Source organism: Panicum hallii, chromosome 9 (assembly GCF_002211085.1).
Source record: "Panicum hallii strain FIL2 chromosome 9, PHallii_v3.1, whole genome shotgun sequence".
NCBI lineage: Eukaryota > Viridiplantae > Streptophyta > Magnoliopsida > Poales > Poaceae > Panicum > Panicum hallii.
The window spans coordinates 72,172,638-72,195,413 of NC_038050.1; the positions used below are offsets into that span (position 1 = coordinate 72,172,638).

General features: G+C 44.4%; 3 protein-coding genes and 1 long non-coding RNA gene across 4 annotated transcripts; 1 reads left to right on the plus strand and 3 right to left on the minus strand.

Moving 5' to 3' along the window:
• Nucleotides 1-436: 436 nt before the first annotated feature.
• Nucleotides 437-6,751, plus strand: LOC112873587 (epidermal growth factor receptor substrate 15-like). The gene is made up of 13 exons (XM_025936594.1): nucleotides 437-721; nucleotides 858-2,091; nucleotides 2,285-2,503; nucleotides 2,606-2,826; nucleotides 3,540-3,611; nucleotides 3,712-3,783; nucleotides 4,018-4,116; nucleotides 4,274-4,345; nucleotides 4,410-4,524; nucleotides 4,700-4,768; nucleotides 5,323-5,632; nucleotides 5,757-5,868; nucleotides 5,953-6,751. The coding sequence occupies exons 1-13, from the start codon at nucleotides 593-595 to the stop codon at nucleotides 6,370-6,372; spliced, it is 3,144 nt and encodes a 1,047-aa protein (XP_025792379.1). The 5' UTR covers nucleotides 437-592; the 3' UTR covers nucleotides 6,373-6,751.
• A 355-nt stretch (nucleotides 6,752-7,106) lies between these two features.
• On the minus strand, nucleotides 7,107-10,883 carry LOC112873588 (probable adenylate kinase 1, chloroplastic). Its single transcript, XM_025936595.1, has 4 exons — nucleotides 10,449-10,883; nucleotides 9,466-9,606; nucleotides 8,003-8,275; nucleotides 7,107-7,581 (listed from the first exon to the last, which is right to left on the minus strand). Exons 1-4 carry the CDS (start codon nucleotides 10,770-10,772, stop codon nucleotides 7,438-7,440), a joined length of 882 nt encoding a protein of 293 aa, XP_025792380.1. The 5' UTR covers nucleotides 10,773-10,883; the 3' UTR covers nucleotides 7,107-7,437.
• A 4,404-nt stretch (nucleotides 10,884-15,287) lies between these two features.
• On the minus strand, nucleotides 15,288-19,983 carry LOC112876471. Its single transcript, XR_003225329.1, has 2 exons — nucleotides 19,514-19,983; nucleotides 15,288-16,751 (listed from the first exon to the last, which is right to left on the minus strand). It is a non-coding gene; the product is annotated as an uncharacterized LOC112876471 (long non-coding RNA).
• Nucleotides 19,984-20,856: 873 nt separating this feature from the next.
• Nucleotides 20,857-21,650, minus strand: LOC112876110 (defensin Ec-AMP-D2-like). The gene is made up of 2 exons (XM_025940154.1): nucleotides 21,452-21,650; nucleotides 20,857-21,348 (listed from the first exon to the last, which is right to left on the minus strand). The coding sequence occupies exons 1-2, from the start codon at nucleotides 21,513-21,515 to the stop codon at nucleotides 21,167-21,169; spliced, it is 246 nt and encodes an 81-aa protein (XP_025795939.1). The 5' UTR covers nucleotides 21,516-21,650; the 3' UTR covers nucleotides 20,857-21,166.
• Nucleotides 21,651-22,776: the final 1,126 nt, after the last annotated feature.

Consider the following 22,776-nt stretch of genomic DNA (forward strand, 5'->3'; position numbering starts at 1 on the left):
CTTTCAACTTTCTGAAACAACATTAAGGCTAAAATTTTGTAGACCATCATTTTTTGGAGAAATAAAAATCCAAAACATAGTTCGTTTTTTTGATAAAGTTCTCTATTTGACACTGGTAAAATTGAGAATTTCTTATTTAATACCGAAAATTTTCAACTTCCCTATTTAACACTAGATTGAACTTTCATTCTCTATTTGATATTTTTATCCATTCTATCAGTTAACTCACACGATGAGAACTTACTTTTCTAGGCTAAACATGGTGAGGCGGCATCATAAAATAAAATCACCCTTGCTGATTAGCCCAAGTTTGGAAGAAAACCAGCCAAAACCAGCCATCGATCACAACAATTGATAGACCTTTTTATGGAAAAGCGGAAGACTCGAAGGGGACAATTGAGAAGTTTGCCCGCTCACCATCTCGACAACCGCAGGTACCCAACCACTGCCCCCTCGCGACACACGACAGGGAGAAGAGGCGCGTGCTCCTGCCGCCCGCCGCGACACGCTCCCCACGAGATCTCCACCGCCCGCCGCGGCAGATCCACCCAGCCGCACCTCCGCCGTCGTGGTCTCCCTCTTGATCCCGGAGATGGCGGGGATGGAGGCCTTTGAGGCCTACTTCCGCCGCGCGGATTTGGACCAGGACGGCCGCATCAGCGGCCAGGAGGCCGTCGCCTTCTTCCAGGGCGCCAATCTGCCGCAGCAAGTCCTCGCCCAGGTGTGCCCCAAAACCCTCCCTCCAATCCGCGCATTCGCACACTTCGAGCGCCCAATTTTAGGTGTGATCTCCGCAAATGATAGTAGATCCCAGCCCCGCGAATTCGAATGAGTTGGGAGTTTTCGGATGCGCGCAGGTATGGATGCACGCCGATCAGAACAAGACCGGCTTCCTCGGCCGCCCGGAGTTCTTCAACGCGCTGCGCCTCGTCACCGTGGCGCAGAGCGGGCGTCAGCTCACACCCGACATAGTGCAGTCGGCGCTGTATGGTCCAGCCGCGGCTAGAATTCCAGCTCCGAAGATTGCCACAGGACCGGCTCCTCCACAGATGGGTGTGGCGGGGGCTGCTAGGCCGCAGGGGAGTGTTGCTATGATGACTCCAGGGCAGGTTGGAGCGGCTGCTGCCGCACCAAGGCCCCAGGGGAGTGGCGTGATCCCGACTTCTACTCAAGTTAGCATGCCGCAGGTGAACCCTGGAGCTGCTTCAAGACCCCAAGGGATCAATTCTATGATGCCAGCTGCAGGTCAGAGTGGTGCTCTGCAGGCAACTCAATTTGCTGGACCAAGGGCAATGCAATCCCAGCCTTCTAACATGGGATTTAATCAACAACCCCCTTCAAGTACTGGTTTCATGCAGCCACCTCAGGTGGGAGTTCCAGCATCATCACTTCAAGCTCAAGCACCTGGAACCAATCAAGGTCCACTGGGTGGAGGCGGCATGGGAGGATCTGTCGGTTGGCAAGGTAGTAATGTTGCCTCGGCGGGAGGTATTCCACAAGCTACACCAGGAGCTGCTCCTTCACAGGCAACACGAGGTGGATTTGGCCTAGGATTGCCTGGCACAATGAGCGGCATGGCTGCTGGACAGCAGGTACAAGCAATGTCCTCTTCGCCATTGCCTCCGCAGAGCAATATTGCTGTTTCGCCTCAGGATTCAAAAGCTTTGGTACTGTCTGGAAATGGTCCTGCCAGTAGCTCAGGATCAAGCACAGACATCTTCTCTGCTCTTACGCAGCCAAAACCAAGCGTATCTGCACCTGCACCTCTGACAAGCACGATTCCCAGCTCATCCAGTTTTATGTCCACACCAACTGGATCTCAGAACCTGACTAATCTTGGACAGCTTGGTTCTTTGCATGGTAACAGCCAACCTCAACAGACTCAGCCTATCACAAAGCCGAACCTTCCTGCTCCAGCTGCACCTGTTGTTTCTGCTGGGATTTCTAATTCAGCTTCCCAGTGGCCAAAAATTAGTCAATCTGACATCCAGAAGTACATGAAAGTCTTTGGGGATGTTGATAGGGATAGAGATGGCAAAATAACTGGTGCAGAAGCTCGCACTCTGTTCCTCAGTTGGAGGCTTCCAAGAGGTGGGATATTGTCTCCAACTTTCCACTGCCCTAATTTTGTACTTGTTGATTACCTGTTTTATTTCAAATTTAGTTTCAGTCAATGTTATCATACTGTTAATATTGCTGGTTCTTTCACCTTTTCCGTTGATGTGGTTCTTTCTTATACCATAGATATTAGCTAATGCAAGTTTTATTCTTTTAACTAATTCAGAGGTCCTGAAGCAAGTGTGGGATTTGTCTGACCAAGATAACGATGGCATGCTTTCTCTGAGAGAGTTTTGCATTGCTCTTTATTTAATGGAGAGGCACCGAGCTGGAACTCCTCTCCCCCCAGCACTTCCTGACTCTCTTAGGCATGATGAGACATTGTTACGAGCTACAGGATTGCCTTCAACAGCATACAATGGCCCATCATGGCAACAAAATCAAGGTAATACTTGGCTCATCATCTGGCTCTCAGCTAGCATGACCATATTGCGATATGGCATCCTGTGTTGGTCCGTTGCTTACTTGCTAGTTTATGCTGGATCAGGATTACCACAAAGAGGCCCTGGAGCACCTGGCATGCCTACCAGTGGTGTGCGGCCACCCTTGCCACAACATTTGCAATCACAAACTAATGGCACTAGCAGACCAGGGCAGCCAAGACCTCACATGCCTGGTATGGATAATCACGTGGTAACTCAAGGAAGCAAAGATGAGAGAAGTGGAGTGAACTCAGCTGTGCAAGAGGTGGCAGATGCTTCTAAGAAGGTATGTGGACCCATCCTTGTATCCTGAATTGTCTGTGTTGATCAGCTTACAACTCCTGTTCCACTTTTATCAGGCTGACTCTGTTGGTCAATTCAGTAAGTTGATGCACCTTTAAGTTAGTTCAGCTGTTCTAAATTGTTCATTAAAAGAGATGCATACATCTTACTTTGGTAGGTGGGATCAGGTGTGGAAGTGTGAATCCATGAATGAACTGTTTTAACGCACCCCTGGGCTAGGCCTGCTGTACATTTGATCTTTTTTTTTGGTACCAACACCTGTTATTTATGAGCTTAATGTTGTTAGGTGCATATTTAGTCTGTATCACTTTGCAGTTGTGTCACACCATAAGATTAGTTCATTGCACAACCGTTAAGGCGTGGTGATTTTGCCCCAAATAAATTTCCACTCCATGTGTATCAGGTTAATTCTATATGCTCATACTCTTGCACAGAATATGTTCTCGAGACAATTTCTTAGTATTTATTTTAGTTAACTGTTATTGGTAACCTTTTGCTCGTTGCCAAGCAACTCCCTCCCAAATGGCAGTAAGAGTCTGAGTCGGTTCCCTCGTTGTAATTATTTTCTCCATGCAACTTATGTTTTGAATTCTGTACTGGCAGGTATTGCTTATGTGCTCGATGCATATAACGCTTTCCTCTTTTACTTATTTATACATTTAAAACTATTTACCTTCTCTCTTTTGCATTTTGAAGGTTGAAGTGGAGAAGCAGGTCCTGGATTCCAGAGAGAAACTGGAGTACTACCGCACAAAGATGCAGGATCTTGTAAGCACAGTTGCAATTTGGGTTTAGTTAGATATTTAAACATTGGGATTAAAAGTTGTCTTTTAGCATTCTTTTAACTCCTTTATTCCTTATTTTGAAGGTCCTGTATAAAAGTCGGTGCGACAATAGGCTGAATGAGATCACAGAAAGGGCGTCCTCTGATAAACGGGAGGTACATATCCCTGCTTATAGTTGCCCCTTTTGAGCTGTATTTAATCATAAGTTCTTGGAGGCAGACAAATTAGTAGTACATTGCATTGCTTCTTTTATGATGCGGACCAACATTGTAAAATGCAATTGCTCATTTGAGCTATTTTTCAATGCTAAATGCTTGGAGACACAAATTCATAGTTGTGCTTTTGTTTGTTTTCCAGCGAACTAACATTTAGTGTTAATATTAATTTAGGTGGAATCGTTGGCTAAGAAATACGAAGAGAAGTACAAGCAAGTGGCAGAATTAGCTTCCAAACTGGCAGTTGAAGAAGCTGCATTTCGCGACGTTCAGGTATTTGCATTTCTGCACCTTAGAAAAATAAAAATTTCTCTTCATATATTTTTTTGTATTATCATCAGTCTCATATGCATTCCATCCTCTTGATTTATGTTATCTTCTCTCTTGATGGATTTCTGTATCTTAAACTGGAGTATGTTAATTTTTTCAGGAGAGAAAAGTTGAGCTGCATGATGCATTAGTTAAAATGGTACAGGGCGGGAGTGTTGACGGTTTGCTTCAGGTACGCTGTAACTTTGCTAGGTACTTTTTTGTTGTATTTCTCAATAACACTGGTGCTTTCCTAGGTTCGAGCCGATCGAATCCAACATCAATTAGAGGAGATGGAGAAAGCTCTTAGTGAACGGTGCAAGCATTTTGGACTCGAATTCAAGTCATCCGCTACTGTTGAGCTTCCTTCTGGTATCCGATTTTCCATCTTTCCGTTTACTTATTTCATTATTCCTGAGTTTACTTCATGTTGTCTTTATAATGCTAGCGACTAGCGAGAAAACTGCATATCCTTGCATTGTTTTGCTCTCCGCAGTTTTCAGGTATATAAACTTGCATGTCTTTTGATCACTTGTCAATATGTCAGGTTGGGAACATGGGACGCAAGAGGGAACCATCGAGTGGGATGAAGACTGGGATAAATTTGAGGACGAAGGTTAAATTCTTCCATTTCATTCTGCTCTATGATTACTCAAGCGTCCGTGAAGTTTGCTTTCTTTTTGAAGCTGGCCATATTCTGTTTATACATCAGAGTATTCTGCATGTTGTGCACAGTTTTGCAATCCAGTGTCTGCCATGCTGCTGCTTACAAATTGTTTGTGCCTTTACTAATGGTTGTTAGCATAAAATCCATACCTGTGAAAGATGTCATGTCTTCCACACCTGTAAACAGATACCAGCAATATTGTATCCTGAAATAAGCAACCACAACTGTTTCTAAGCCTGATACATTGTGTAGTTAAGATTTGTTAATGTCAGCTATGAAGATAAATTTATTTCCTATCATTTTCCTTGTTTGGGTTTATTTTCATCTGATATGTCAAATCGGTGCCTCTGGTGAACCTTCTGTGGCTAGGACATAGTTATTGTTGTACATAGATTTTGATGACATGGGCTATTGTAAATTTGTGTCTTCTATTTGGGAAAGCTTTTTCCTTGTTTTCCAATTTAGTCTTACTGTATTCCTGATTGTATCATATGACATAGCAGGGTTTGGTATTGTGAAGGATAATGGCACGATACATGAAAACCCAGTTTCTGCTGAAAATACAAAATTACCATCTCTTTGGGATGATGGGGATGATATGTCCTCTGTTGCATCTTCTAATGGTCATATCAAGGATGAAAAGCGTTACAGTGGTGGTGACCGAGTGGCTGAGAGTGAGATAGGATATGATTTTGGTGATGATTCTGTGAGGAGCCCTGGTAGTGCTGCTGGAAGGAGTGCCTCAGGAAGTCCATTGAAATCTTCCCGCTTTGGGATGCATGACTCATCTCCCAGCAAAAGAGAAACCTACAGGTCTTGTTTCCACCTTTTGGTCTACATGTTTCTAGCTGTCTCTGAAAAAGATGCTGAAGTGTGTTCAACATAAATGATATTTATGTTCCATATGTGAATAACATCAATTATTATTTTGACGCAGTGGCCATGGTGGTTCTGAATCTGTTTTCGGAGACAAGTTTGCTGATGAAACTTCCTGGAACTTTGATGATCAAGATACTGACTCTGTTTGGGGTTCTACTGCTCTGAACACTGTAAGCTATGCAGTTTCTTCTTCTTTTTTGTATGTGGATGCATGTCTCTCCCTTGCCTGTTTCTGATGAACTCTATTAATACAGGAGGCTGACCATCATGGTGGCACACATAACTCTTTCTTTGGGTCTGAGGCAGGCTCGCCAAGTGGCGCTAGTGTATTTGGAAAGAAGAGAAGTTCGTTCTTTGATGATTCCGTCCCAAGTACACCTGCATACACCTCTGGATTCTCACCCAAATTCGGTGAAAGCCGTGATGATAGCTCCTCTTATAACTTTGGGAGGTTTGATTCCTTCAGATCCGAAGACACTGGATTCTTCCCTCAGGAAAGTCGGTTTTCCAGGTTTGACTCCATTAGCAGCTCCAAAGGAGAGACTGTGTCAGGATTTGATACAGGGAATAGCTCACGGAATTTTGGTCGGTTTGACTCTTTTGATGATGCCGATCCATTCGGTTCAAGTGGACCTTTTAAAGCATCCGGAAGCCGGTCTCCCCCTAAGTTCTGATATGCTTTCTGCTCTGATAGGGATTGTATCTTGTGAGTTGATTTGTCAATACAAGGTTTGGATTCTTTGAGTGAACTCTGACATTTTGATGCCATCGATAGTCATTTTGCTGGACATTTCTACCGTTTGCCTTTGTGTACAATTTCCCAGCCCAACTCACGTACAAAGTGGACAGGTTTGGGTTATATCTTTGTTTTTTTAATCATTTTCTTTATCTTCTAAGTTGTAAATTACACCGAGTATGTCTTGTTTATAGTTCATGTGTATTGGACAACTACTCGTGATAGCCTTTTATTTTCTTCATTATACTTATGTGTACTATGGTATACCAATGTTGGCTCAAGACTGAGTAAGTTGGAAGAAGCTTCAACATTCTTTATAATCTCTGCCATGCCTTGTTTATACTCCTGACACTAGTTTCGGCGTTGTTTTCCCTGTATTCTCCCAAGTGCAATCTAGCTCCTATGTGCTACGTTCTACCTTTTGAAGTTATGATGGTGTCGCAATATTGCCGAGTGACTAACCGCTGTTAGGACTTGACGAGTGTCAATACTTGACCAGCATCTGCACAGAAGTTCCAGGAGTCATGACTGAGATTTTCATTAGGTTGACATGCCCGTATTCATTCTGCTGAGCATGAAGTACTCGTTATTGTTTCACTGGTGGTGTTCGTTTATGGAATGGTGCAGCTAGTGTGGCAATGTCGCATGCAACTGGGTTCTCTTGCTATATAATAGCATCACCTAAAAACCGGCCACCCACCAAGTTTCTGTATAAAAGTCACGCGACACAGCAAAGAGTTTTTCAGCTATTACAACTTTGTTATGAATAAGCACCACAGTGTGTCTTCATGCGCTCCAAACTATCTCCCCAACGGGAACAGCATACGACCGCTACATAATACCAGCTCATCAAAACGCCAGCGAAAACCAGCAGCTCACTTCTGACAAAAAAGAATTACTTCCGCATACCCACTACATTATGGAGTAAGTTTGCTCTTTTCCATTATTCAAAAAAATTGTGGTATCGATTTTTCTGAGTATGTAGAGGTCTGCTCCATGAGGACTATGCAGCAGCCAACTTCAACTCCTCTTGGTCTTCAAGATTCAGAACATGGAGCAGCTTTGGCCAAGATTCAGGGATCCCTCCAGGCAAGTCAAATTCCAAGAGCTTCCCCTGCTCCCTATAGAAACCCTCCACAGGTTGACTCTGCAAAGTTCAGGAAAACCAAATGTTAAATAAAGGCCTGAATTCAGTAAGTTTCAACACGTCTATGAGAGCAGTGCTATTATAAAACAAAGTCAAGACAATGCAAAGTATATCTTTCAGGAACCAAATCGAACATGCTAAAACAAAGAAACACTAGATCTTCTCTCATGCAAGCCAATGACAGGTTTGAACATCTCATACGGCAGAATGTTTCAGGTTGTAAAAAAGAAATTTTACAGAAACACAGTGATCGAGCTATGGAAACACCACAAAACACAAAACAAAACGACAAGAGCCTCAAGTTACAAAGTATAGCAACCAAACCAGAACTGAATATTCAGCGCTTAATGATAATAAAGTGTACATTTTGTAAATGATAGAGAAAGTATGAAACTATGAATTGAAACAAACAGAACCATACCATGTCATTATAGATCCGAAGCCGATTTCTGACCACCTCTTCAGTATCATCAGCTCGGGTGATCATCTTCGACATGCAGTTATTTGGGGGTAATAATGGTTCCATGTAGATTGCTGGTAATCCGTCTTCACCCTTAACATCAATGCAGGCCACATTGAAGTTCTTTCCACACTGGCTGCAAATCCTTCTGCCAAGGCACTTTTCTACTAAGACATCTTCCCTCAGTTTTAGATTAACAACCATATCGATGTCCGTAACCCCATCAAGAATTTCCTGAAAGGGGAGAGGGAATAGATTCAGACTGCAGTAATCAAAGTGCATGTATGAACGAGTCTCTGACTACAAAATTTTATCTTGTAAGTCCCGCTAATGACACATTACACCAGTATCAATGAATTCAAATCGCACTATAGCAACAATGGCTGCAAAAGTGTTGAAATTTGTATCAGAAGGTACTACTCCATTCGTTTTCAGTAGGCATATTAGGATTTTAAAAAGTACAAGTTCAAAAAAATTGATCAACAATTAGTCAAAGTTATATGCACTTAGTGTATGAAAGTTATATGAACACCACGCTACTAAAAATGAACAGACAGAATATGACTAACAGTCTTGCAGGAAGTGTAACAGAACATTTCTCTTTACAGCAGCAGACATACTGTCACAAGCATTATACTTGAAAAAAAAACAAAGCACAAAGGAGTCATGCAATCATGCCTCTGGATATACTACACTACAGATAGAGGGTGACAGCAAACTTTTCCATCTAAAAGAATGCAGACTATCACAGTGCCACACTGGTTCAATGGAAGCAGAAACATTTGACCTATCTGGATGGTATTGTGTTGCATTACTAACGGCATGACTGAACAGTAGGAAAATATTGAGCATTCAAGAGTGACCAGATCAATGAGTTCAATGATTACTAAAAGGAACAGACTAAAAGGAAGTGGTTCAACAGGAGCAGAAATGTTATGGGTGTGATCTAAGGGCCATAGGCCAGCTCATGTGCAGCAGATAAGATTGGTTGAGTTGCTGGGATCTTAGGGATAACATTAGTTAATATATTAGATTGGTTTGCTAGGTGGGTTTGTTAGGAGTATATTAGATCACAAATAAACCTCTCTACATAAAGAAAGATATATCAATCTCAAGCAAGTAAGAAACAATGAATCCAGTTCCCTCATGTGGTCGTCCCTCTCATCTATGATCTAGTCTCTCATCCGTAGGAGCCGACTCCACCTGGCCATCCTCCTCGTGGTGTTTACCCTAGTCATGGACAATGGCCATGACAAGAAACATGGGAACTATTTGGAAGGTATTCTGCATCATTAATTGCATAACCAAGCAGCAGGAAAACATTGAGCACTCAAAATTAAAGAGTAATCAGAACAATTAAGTTCAATTGTTACTAAAAGGACCAATAAGAAGGAATTGTCCATGGCCCAGTAAAAGTTTCTCACCGCTTGTTTTACTGTACGTGGAAAACCATCAAGAATAAATCCAGATTCTCCCTGGTCTTCTCCTTTCTTAAGCCTTTTGGACAATAGATTGATAATGATCTCATCAGAAACCAATTTCCCCTGGTTAACAATTTCAGCAAGCTGCAAGAGAAAAGCCAACCAAATTATTTCCAAAGTAATAAAAGAGGGGATAACCACATAACAGCCCACACATGCTTGCAATCAGTGACATATGAATTGACCAATATATGGTAAGTAGTGAATGGATAAGCACTAGGGTGAGTATTTACAATCAAGTAGTTAGCATGAATTGAACACAGCAAATTTAGAGTAAAAAGTAGCCACACACTTGCAGCTGAACCGTAACTTTAAGCATCAAGGCAAGTTTCTTTCCTGAATTGCTATAGTTATCAATTAGAATGCAAAAACAAGCAAATCTGTAACAAACATTAGCGCAAATCACTAAATACTATTGCATTACCCACCAGGCCACCAGGAAAGCAACTACAAGTGCTTAACAGATATATCCGGACGTGTTATTGTGCGTAAGTCGCTAGATGTCCCCAACACAAAAAAAGGATTCAGACACAGCAACACTATTGAGCTAACGACTGCTCTCGAGCAGATTAATTTGCATTTATCTTGTTAGCCTCAATGAACAATCACTACTTCACTAGGCAAGTCGAATTCCAGCAGTGCTGTTCAGATCCAACACCAATTTCACTACCCCTCGATCTGGAAACCATCTATTCCTTTTTAAAAAGCATTCCCAAGTTCAAAAGGCAAAGATCTAACGCCACTTCGCGACAATTGTGCTGATCCGCACTAACGGGCCCAAAGGAACCCCAAATCTACAATTATATAAGCTCAAGTGGTCGAGCCTGTCAAGCTGATCCACTCGACTAGAACGAAATCTAGATCAGCGCAGCGAAGAACAGGCTGATGGGGACTCTCTGAGAGACGGAGAGACCGCTCGGTCTCACCTGCGCAGCAAGGGGCCCGGTGGAGGCGAGCTCGTCGCGAACAAGGTCCCCCGTTGCGATGTGGGGCACGCCGAGGAGGCGCGAGAGGCGGCTCGCGTAGGTGCCCTTGCCCACGCCGGGGCAGCCCAGGAACACCCACTGCACGTTCCGCTCCGCCGCCGGGCGCCGCCTCATCCTCTCCTCCGCCGCGAACGGGAACCCCTTCGGCGCCGGCGCCACGGGAGGCGCCTGCTCCGCCGCCAGCGACCCCATGCGCCTCCTGGCCGCCGCCGTCACCGCGCCACCGGAGGCGGCTGCCCGGAGGAGCCTCTGCAAGGCCGCCATGGGATCGAGCGGAGGCGGCGAGCGGGGGTTTAGGGTTCGGCCTTGACCGTTTCGGCCGTGTATATTTGTACGCGCGGCGGCGACAGAGATGCGACGGGAGGAAGAGATGGGAGAGAGGAGAGGGGCTTGGAGAAGGTGGTGGGTGAGGTCGCGGCGGGAGGCGTGGAACGTGTCTACGCTGAGCCGGTGGGGCGATCGGTCCCACTGGGCGGTAGCTACGATGCGGCGGGCGGAGCTGGCGCGTGGGACGGGTCCATGGCGCGCCGGCGCGTGGTGGCCGAAAGCCAGCCGTCCGCCCCGCAACGTCAGGTGGGCCCACGCGCCAGTGGGCCTTTTGCTTCGCATCTCGCGCTGGCGCCGAAGCGACCCCTGAGAATATTCCTCTCGCGGGCCCATTTCACGGCATGGTCGGGCTCGCGCTTGATCGAGGGCTTTTCGGACGCCGGATATTTAGGGTTTAGGGTATTTAGATACTATTTAGAGATATTAAATATAAATTAATTATAAAACTAACCGTATAAATGGAAAATAATTTACAAGACGAATCTATCAAGTCTAATTAATCCATCACTAGCAAAATCTAATTAATTTGACTAAAAATTAGTTTGGGGATCCAAACCGACCCTTAGTTCACGTGGGCTCACATCTTGGTGTGATGGTGCATGGTAACCACGCGCGGCTGCAGGAACCGCGCTCGGTAGGTCAGAGTAGGGAAGGAAGACGGTGCATGCAACGTTTGAGATCGTAGCCTTCAACGGCCGTGGCGGTTTGGTCGTTTGTCGTTCTTGAGACGTGACGTTCTAGCAGCCAGGTCACCTTTGCGAGCAGTTGCCGCCTGGTCCGCTGGGCCAAAATGCACGGCCCGTCCGAATCCACTTGTCACCGTCAATTCGGCCCCTAGTCTGGAGCCCCACCCACGGCCTGCCGCATTGCCTGGACAGACAACGGCCCGATCCATGAAGGGTAGTGGGCTTAGATCGGCTCGCATCTAGCGTGGCACGGACTTTTTTAAAAAAAAGGGTTAAAAAAATTTAAATTCGAAAAGGGGTGTCGGTTTGGAACAATTCGAAAATTGGGTGCCTCCCGCCCGTTGAAAAAAAGCGAACAGTCCCCCAGCGAGGGGCCTGTTCGCGAAAGAAAACTTTTTTTATTCGCGAAGAGGCCCCTGACGCGGCATCCCGCCCTCCCAACGGGGCGGGAGGTTCCCCCGAGGGGCATCCCGCCCTACCAACGGGCGGGACGCCCCCCCCCCCCCCCCCGACTATTTAAGCCCCCCACCCACCCCTAATTCTCATAATGTTCAGCAAAAATCAACAAAAAAAAGAAAGGGAGGAGAGGAAGAGAGGAGAGGAAGCGGCGAAGCCCTGTCCACACGTCGGTTTGGAGTTATATTCTCGTTATAGTCGTATAATTATCAATTATTTTTACGAATATTTGTTAGGGTAGTCATACGTAGAATAGTTTTCAGTATTTTCAATAGCTTTTAGAAATATTTGTTAGGATAGTTCTATTTTAAATAGTTTTTAGTATTTTTAATAGTTTGTAGATATATTTTTTAGGATAGTTATATTTTGAATAGTTTTTATAGTTTCAGTAGTTTTCAGATATATTTCTTAGAGTAGTTATATTTCTTTTAAATGTTCGCAACAGATATTCGCGCATGGGATATCATGCCAACGAGGTCAACTAGGTCGTCAACATGCAGGAGTACGTAGAAGGGTGGCTTGACGCACGTGACGATGTGTGGGACGAGCCGCAGCCACACACGGGAGGCGTCATACGGCGCATACCCCCGCTGGTACCTCCCTCGCACGCGTCTGTACGTCACTCTTTCACGTATTGATGACGCCGAGCATCAGCACCAGCCGACCATCTCGGACACATATCCCTCATACCGTGATCAGGCGCAGCGTGGCGCGGTACGTCTTTTGCAACTTGAATTATTAAATCTTTTTTTATAAAAGATCGATAGCAATATTATTCTGCTTCCCATTACGTATGCAGATCGATCTGATCAACTTCGCGAAGGTCGAAGCTACATCTCAGATCACGTTGCTTGAACGTGGAGTACGTGTACCGGACGCACAGTACAAAGACAACTTGCGTAAGATTCAAGATAACTTGACGCGAGCGTTACGTGCAATGACGTGTCGTGGCAGCGACGACGTGGGGACCGGCAGTTCGTCTCATCCGTCCGCCCACACGTACACAGCTGGCCCGTCGACCTCTGCAGTACCGCACGCAGCGTCCAGCGGTACTGCCGCTAGTTCAAGTTGTAAGTCCTTTATAATTGCCATTTTCATCACTTTTGATTTACACGACTAATTTCGTTTGTTTTTATAGTCATGCACTCGACGGCAATGGGACCTCCTCCTGCAAGAATGGAGCCTCAGACGTTTGGCGCCTATGCTCCAGGAACGTCTCTCCCGTCGGGTTCGACGCCAGCTGCACCGTACTCTTAGGGCTATACTCAGCATGCATGGTCGATGGGAGCTTCTGCACACGGTGGTCCATTCGGTGTGTCGGACTGGGACGACTGGGAGGGCGGCTCCGCCACTTGGTCGGAGTTGGTGGGCGGCGGCGCCGGGCCTGACATCATTGGTCCCTTCCAGACGTATGACGCTCCAGGTGTACAGTCCCAGGATGACCCGTTCACGCCTGCACCTCCTCCGCCTCGCCCTCACCGTGCTCCAGATGCATTTACGTACTCGGAGGACCACATACGCCGACGGGCTAGGACTAGGGGTGGGAGGACAAAGAGAGCGCGAGGTCCGGGACAGGCGGGGTAGATACTCCTGATTTAGTGGACTTTTTATATTTAAACTGTTTTTGTATGATACTATTTTCTTTTTAATTGGTTCACGTATCGTACTATCGTAATATTTGGATTCTACGTTGCAAAACGTTATCGTTTAACCATCTTCGTACGAGTTTTAGATATCGTAATCTTCTTCGTAAAATTGAATTAAAATTTTATATGTATACAAAAGAGTATGGCGAATAAATATTGTATTTAAAAAAATTCTGAATTTCAAATAATTTGTAAACCATAAATTCCAACAAAACATAACAATTCCAACAAAATATAATAAAAATAATAAGCAGGGGGACCTCCCGCCCACTGGCCGGGCGAGATGCCTGCTCAGGGACCTCTTTGCGAATAAAAAACGAAGAGGCCCTCGGGAGGGGCCTCGAAATATTTTTGGAACCTCCCGCCCGCTGGTTGGGCGGGAGGTCCCCGGCCCCACGCCTCGGCAGGAGGTGCCTATTTTCCGAATTTTTCCCATCCTGCTCCCCTTTTTCGAATTTTATTTTTTTATCTTTTTTTAAAAAAAGCTCGCGTGGCACGCACGCACACAACCCGCCTAGCACCAGCCTAAACCCAAAAGCAACATAACCCTTATTATTTGTTTAATTGCTATACAAAACGCCTTTGAGGATAGCTTTGGGAGATCGTTTGAAGGATGATAGCATACTCTACGGGTGCTTTCCGCTATGTAGAATATATGCATTGCATTTGCTATAGTCCTGGTAGCAGGACGTAGAGCATCCTCCACCATAAACCCGACCACAGCAAGGCTCGATCACCGATCTCGTCGACCTTGACGAACCGTTGCCTTGCCAAGTCTACCTTGTAAAGAGTGATTCCAGCGGTGTCTAATGGGCCGTCCTTGTTGAACGCAAAGAACTCGTAGGGTTCCTCGTCTAACTCGAAAGAACAGGTATGAGCACGGAACCCTCTTGGGAAATCGAGGCCGTGCATGCATCTTGATGGTCTGGATGACCCGGCCCGATGATACCTACCGTACTCACCACCTGCCTTTACATGGTACGGTGCAAGTCTGGTTATGACTATCTTCTCCCAAACCAACCCTTCGATGTCGTAGTCGTGCCTGATCCACTCACGCATCGCGCCGCCGACACGGCAGTACCAGAAACACGGCTTATCCGGCGCATCCAGCGTTGGTAGGCTTGTCGGACAGAGCACACTGGAACACTCTCGGCAAGGGGTGAGCAAAGTCGGGCAGCTCGATTCTGTTCAGGGTCCGAGGGTCGTGAAGGAAGCAGGTGCAGGGATTGTTTTGATCTGAAGAGTAGAGTATGCAGCCTTGCTAGCCTCCACGTGAGAACAAAGCTCGTCGTCGTGCTACCTCCCAGCGGCTGCATATCGCACGCGAGGCGGTCGCCTTTGGAGTCGAGTAAAATCGTCCCTCGGCGCTGATCTGGATCGTCGGGATCAAGGACGAGGCATGGCCCCGGAGGCACCGGCACAGCATGATGGCCCGACGACATTATTGTTGATTGGTTTGGAAAGATGAGATGAACGATCGAGTGTGGCAGAACCGTCAAATTAAAACACAAATTAAGTGCAGTGGCCATCATTTGAACACATCAGGTACATACACTTAACGGTTTAACTTTACAGCCTGCTTTGAACTAATATACCATCGAAACAAACATCCGTAGTCCCACACAAAGGTAGGCGCATACAGTACAAAACATGATAGAGTGTTATATAAATTAAAGGTGCAGTATAGGGTGCGAAATATAAGTTACAAACTAAAGTTCAAATACTAAATATACATAAATTCATAAAGAACGACAGCGGAAGCAAAGTTCAAGTATAAACCGAAGCCTAACGACGCTACGAGCGAAGGACAAACTGGAAATCACACACCGAGCTCGTAAATGTGCAATCGACAACAAGGTATCAGAGAGTTGCCACCACAACCCAACCACAACCCAACCTTCCTCATCATGACAAACTTACTTATAACAACAGGGCAAAAATCTATATCATCTGAACCTGAAAATAATTTATCAACATTATCAACAAACCTTGAGTATTCTAATACTCAGCAAAACTTAACCCTAACCCTAACATATGTTGGCTGTTGAGCAAGACTTAACCCTAACATCTGTTGGCTGTTGGCTGGTGGGTTTGTTATGCCAAAACGCTACTAAAAGTGGATCCTTACTTTTAACATTTTAGCACAAATTTAAGTAAGAAATACTATTTGCTATGCTGCAACATAATGAAATATATTAGAGTGGAAAAAAAATTAATTAGATAGCAACAACAGTTAATAACAACTGCCAACAACATTCATTTTAATTCTTTTCTAAAATATGACGCAACGAACAAGGTTCTCTTATCCGAGAGCGGCGAATCGATTCAATTTAAAATCTAACCACACGACGCATGCAACCCCGTCAAATCACACGCATCAACAATTCCCATCAACCACTACCAAATGGTATTTGGTAGAACCGCCCCTCAACACCGCCTCTCGACCCGCACAGCTAGTCCCCACGGATACCTAAGACAGGTCAACCATAAGTTACTCGGCTCAAACACCAGTGACCAAGATACTCAATTTACAAGGTTCAACTACCTCCTACTTTCGATCCTACTTTCGGCATGTGATTAGTATGGTTCAAACTTAATCAAACAGAACCAATAACGAACGGTCCTTAACTGACACGGACTGGGCTATATATCCCTACCAACATCACATAGACCATTCTCATCCCCGTCTGGTCCCAATCTTTCCATGTGAAATAATTTCAATAAATAAATTACCCATAATAAGAAATCCTATGATAAGCAATCACTTGACTTCTACCGGTCTTAATTAAGCATAGAAAGACTAGCGACCTACACATACTAGTACAGCCCAAAGAAATCTAGGGAACATGCATCTATCGTTTCATTCCATTCAACTCCTAGGAACTTAATGCATAATTACTTAATTAAAACATTGCATAATTTTAAATTAGTGGGTTATGCTCCGAGGCTTGCGTGGGATTCGACACAGAGTCAGTTTAGTTAGCATGCACTGTCCTGGGGAGCATCTCCACTCCAGGCATGCACTCCAGGGGTCCTTCCATCTTCGGGATTCATTCACCAAACACCATCTTCTGGTCAGCTCCAACATCATGCTTCACGTTTATGCGTCGTACATCTAGCTAACGAACCTAAATGAGATGTAGCAATGCAAGATGTATAAATACATGGAAATGTCATAGACGATGCATCACAAGAAGGCAATCAAAACAGGCACAAGGTCACGAGCACTCATGTGAATGGAGGTTAACTAAACATCATACAAGTCTACCATAAAAATGTTAAAGCACATCAGCATGGCACACAAGTTAACTTAAGTTATTACCGGGAAACATCTATCATAAGCTAACTAAACTTAGAATTACATAACAGCACGTGAGATATAATTAAAGTAAGATACATGTTCATTAAATATCTCACGCAAACTAGCTCTATCAAGCATAACAAATTTATTGCTACACACTGAACAATTTGAAAACATCATGTATACATGTGTGACTATTATTTAACTTAATTGGTTAAGCAACACAAGCAACACGTTGTAAGACACTTCAGATTAATTTAAAACCACAAAAATTATAAGCTAACACTACCAAACCTACAAGCAAATGCAAAACGAAAGCAAACAATTATAGGTGCACACACACAGATCCTGGACAGCAGCACAGTAGGCACTTGTTTTAATCATAACTGGAGATCTAGACATCACATAAAGGTGATCTTAGACTTTCTGGAAAGCTTAAGAAATTGTCTACAACTTTGTTATTAACACCAAAAGCTGATTCAACAACTAACAAGGTCAAAACACATTAAGAAGTGGATCTGCACAAACAAGGACAGAAAACTGACATGATCTTCAGAGATGCATATCTAGAGTTCTATTCATCCAACAAGCATGATCCTTAACTTTCTAGAATAACTTTATTATTATCATCTCAGGATGATTCCACACTTACCAAGACCAAACAACACAAGGAAGCAAATCTGTTCAGACTTGGACAGATTCTGACACTAAATTTTAGGCAGCCGTCTCTGGAGTTATAGGCCATCAAAAGGTGTGTTCTTTAACATTTTGGAAAGATGATGAAAAGCACTATAACTCTTTAGTTATGAACAAGAGATGATTTCGTATTTATCTTAGTCAAACAACCCAATCTTTCAGATCTGTACCGAACATAGGTAAAACCTGAACGGAAACTTGTAAAATTCATAACTCCCAAACCAGCTGGCCTAAAATCATGAAATTTTAGGACAAACAAGATATGGAAGTTATCTACAAGCTTTGTATTCACCACATCCACATAAAGCATCATTAACCTCACGAATTATCACTACAACAGAAACAGGTCTAGCAGCCATTTCAGCATACATATAACAAGTTCTTCATTTAGTTCTTTAACAAGATAACATATGCATAACTCAAACACTTAGATAACAACTACCATTAACATAACTACTCATCATTATTTATAGTTAACATGAAAACACATTAACACTTGTTGGAAATCACATTTTGTGTTTATTCTCTGCTTCACTTTACTGGACCATTGTTTATCTAGTAGCAAGCATGAGTAAACACATCAAGAAAGCTAACCTGCCCTCAAGGTATTTTAGGATGGTTCCTAAGCAGCACCTAAACATCCACTAACATACACATAGCACATATTCAATTAAGAGCTAAAACAAAAACTAGAAACTTGCAATGGGCAACATAATCATTAGTTGTTGTAATAACATGAGAGCATACATATATGTCATTCAAAGAGCTCAACCATTTCTAACATAGCTTAAGCAATAGTTAACCCAAACATCTAGTAACCAAATCATCACATGGATCATACATGAGCATCTTATAGCCAAATCCATCAACTAATTATATAATTAAACATATATATTAATTATAGGTGACGTTGCAAACACCTCATTTAGAGCTGAGATTTTTATGGACGATAGGTGATAACAAAACATGACTACTGTAAATATATTACATGCTCACGTTTAGTATATTAATTATTACAAGGAAAGCAAGTTTTAATTGCAATAAAGCATGTGAGAGCAAGATAAATCTAAAGATCACTATTCTCTGTGAACACATGGACATATTAAGCTTCCATAGGACACAACAACATCATACAAAGGTAGTGGAACAACATTTTCTATTTTTACACACTTTAATTAATTATAAACCATCTAACATGCATAAACCTATGTAAATCAATAACTCAGCCATACATGCACCAATGAAACTGAAATTTGTACCACAGCACAAGAATCACATGAATAACCTACCATTAAAATTTCACATTAATTGAAGCAATACAACAGCAGATATGAATAAAATACAGAAAACCCTAAACAAGCATAGATATCAATCTACAGCAAAAACTTTGCACTAACACATGCCATATTATGTTTCTACTTCATAGATCTGCTTACAAGGATTCCAAAACATCTTCATTTTCCATTTTATGATTTTTCTATGAATCACAATGCATTTTCAAAGTTTCAGCCTATTAAAGAATGTACCAGAAAATTAATAAAACGAGATAAATCCTAACCAAACTTTTTCTACTGACGCTTACTCTACCCAGTAACCCTTTAGTCACTGACAACCCGGGCCCATAATCAACCAGACCTAGACCAGTCAAGGCCAGCCATGGCCGGACCTTGACCGGCCGTTCCCGGCGACGGCGAGGTCGACCAGCGGCGGGAGCCGGCACCAGCAGCTTGGGTGCAGCGTGGAACACCTGCAGAACCGTGTGGCGAAGCCGAAAGGCCGGCCGGTGATGACCAGCGGCGCCCATGGCGGCTCGGACGAGTGGCATGGCCGCGTTCCGGCGAAACCGACAGCAAAGGTCGGGAGACGAGGAGAGCACGAGCATCAGTGACTTACCAGCGATCGATTTTAGTGGTTGTACGGCGATAACGATGGCCAGAGGTAGGAGATCGACGGTGAGGGGCGGAGGTGGTGGCTATGGTGGTCTGATGGTCGGGACCTTCAATCCCCGGCCATGGAGATCGCACATGAGGGGGAAAACTGGGGGGAAATGGAGTTAGGAAGGTTGTGGAGGTGTGGATGGCGGCGATTTGGTTTTGGTGGTCGGAGTAACTCGGATTTGGCCGGAAAAGCTCCGGCGGCCCTGCTGTTCAGTTGGGGAAAAAGAAAGAAGAAAGGAACCGGAAGAGGTACAGTTGGATTTGGGGAGCAACCGAGCGAAGAATGGACGCGTGGGGGGCCTCGTGGCGAGGCTGTGGTGCCGCTGCAGGACCACATTGCCGCGTGTCACGATGGTCTTACGGCAGCACAGGTACAGGCATGGATGGCTGATTCGTTTGTCAACGTCAAAACAGCCATATTTGTCCTATAAAAAACTTCAAATTTTTATATATAACTGGATCAAATGGTCAATATAAAAGTTATAGCCCTAACATAGATCTAAAACTTTTATTAAGAACTCAAGTTCCAATTGTTCATGGTTTAAAAGTTGTAAAGCCCCAAAATCAGCCAAAAACATGATCGATTCTAAATTTTTCAGTCATATGCAACTTACTTATTTTAGCGAACTTTGAAATTGATTTCAAGCACCAAAACACAAAGAAATCACTTTAAACTTCCTGTGCGTATCAAGTTGGGATATAGGACTACATAGTTGGGCAAAAACATTGCATAGTTGATTAAAAACATTTAGAGAAACAAAATCGGAAAATATGGCGACAAGCTGTCAGATAATTCTGACCGACGATCAAATTTCAGAGGTGTCTGAAATAGAAGTTTGACCAGTATTTGACTATAATTTTGAACTATTTAATCAAGTTTTTATATGATAAGATTATATTCATATTAAAGTACATACATTGGACTATCAATTTTCTGTTGATCAAATTTCAAGTGTTTAGCAAAAATATATTTTAATTATCTTCTCAAATAGGTACTTTTGGAAATCCAACACTTCTAGTTTTCATGTGAGTGATACGGAACTAAAGATTTGAAATTTTTTTATTAATCAACCATATTTATGAGCTACAAGTGATGAATTTGGCATACAAAACTTTGTTTGAGCATAAAATTTATATTTTCTAATTTTGTGCCTTTTTATAACTAATTAAAGGCAAGATGCACATGCAACATGCTAATAACATGTTTTGGATGATTTGCGCCTAATGATTTTTCTAAACCCCAGAGGTGTTGCATCGAGCTTTGTTCCAATACAAATTAAAACTGGCCCTGCCCGAAAGTTAATAAGGTTTCTTGCATTGCTGCGCCTGTTAAATATAGTAGATGCGGTACTGGAGGTGGATCATATCGGAGTAGCTACGTACGAGTCGGAACCGAATTGAAAGTCGAGCGCGACTCGGACGTACGAGAACGGGGAGAGAAAAGGAAAATCAAAACCTTAATCATTAAACAGAGCGAGGTATAGTAATTAAAAAGGACACACAGGCAGGCACACTAGGCCGATTATTCAACACCGGCAGCAGCAGAATTAGAAGGCACGCAGCCAAGCACGGGCCGCAGCTAGCTCCGGCCGACGATATCCCTCGCTCATCAGGCGCGGCAGTGCGTGGTGCAGAAGCAGCGGCGGCGGAATCCGCGGCACCTGCCGTCGGGGAAGCCCTCCGTCCTGCAGACGTTGGCGCAGTTGGCCCGGCGCACGCAGGGGCCACGGAACCTGTGGCTCTGCGACAGGCACGTACGCGCCTCCGCCACGCCCACCGGCCCACCAACCTCTGATGAATGGCAATACATAGCAAAGACGACATGCAGAGAGCCAGTTCAGATGAGCTAGATCGAGTTGAGTTCAGAGGATCAGCCGGCCGGGCGACGACGTACCTGTGGCCACGAGCAGCAGCAGCACGAGGAGCACCGCCGAGAAGAGCTTCCGAGAGAGCTCCATTGCTAGCACGAGGAGGACTCTGAGGATCTCTGGAAATTAACGGAGGAGCGACAGATGAAGCTTGAAGGGCGCTGGAACAAGCTGGGCTGGGTGTCCTGGCGTTATATTAGAGACGACGCCCGTGGCACACGAGCGAGACGAGATGATGGGGGTGGCATGGCAGCGCGGCACGGCACGGCACGAGATGCGAGACGTGACGCGACTAGATTAACCAGATGTGTGAAAAGAACGACGAGGAGGTAAAGCAACACGAGCGCGCGTCCACGAGCGTGCAGCGAGGCGCGTACGTGTAAAGACCCTGCCGTCCTCGCGCTTTACAGCTCGCAACGGGACACCGTAAAAGCTGGGAGCGTTCCAGAGCTGGCGGCGATGCGTGCGAGCAGTGCCCAGCACCGCACGTAGCAAGCTCCTCCAGCTGCAGTTTGTCTTGATGGTGAGGCCATGGCAAGGCCAGGGCAGCCTGATCTAGTTCGCAACAGGAGTAGGGTGCAGGTGTTGTGAGCTTTTTCAGGCGTGGATGGATGTGCATTTTACTGTTGTGGCGCAGTTCATGCGAAACTCCTGCGTTTTATCGTCACCACGTGTGCGCCTTCGTTAATGGTGGTGCCTCGCTGATTTGATGTCGGCATTTCTTTTTCTCTTTTCCTTTGCAGGAAATCTGCAGCAAGTGCAATCCTTTTCTTTTTTAAAAAAAAGGAAGTGCATTCCTTTTCAGAAAGTGAAAAAGTTTGCCATACTGATTTAGAAAACGTAATTTATTGGAGTCGGTGCAGTTTGTCAAATAAAGGAGCTCACGGATCCGATCTTCCTCGATCGAAAGAACGAATGCTGTGGATCGTCAATCAGTTTTGGACGAGAAAAGCGAGACATTCAGAGGTTTACGGAATAAAGCCACCATGTTGATAGCGCGACGCATCAGCTTTAATTTCTTTTGCTGGTAATTTCCAGCGTTTTCAATCTGCACCATCAGTCTGACGTTTGCCAAGCCTTTTCTTCCCCTTTGCATCAAATGCCATTTCCACCAGGTTCCGAAGCGATGCCTGGCCTGGTGGGTGCGCTTTCCATGGGCTTTATGTCGGTGCAGTATAAGCCCACTGGTTCCGTTAGTTTGAGCCCATCCATAGTCATCTTGTCATCCTTTTGCAGCTGCGAAAGCCCAACAACTAACTCGACCCACTTTCTCTCAACAAAAACTGCTTCCGGAAGCAGCCCACCAAAAATAGCCTCAACAATTTCTCATGTAAGTTGAAATGAAAAAAAA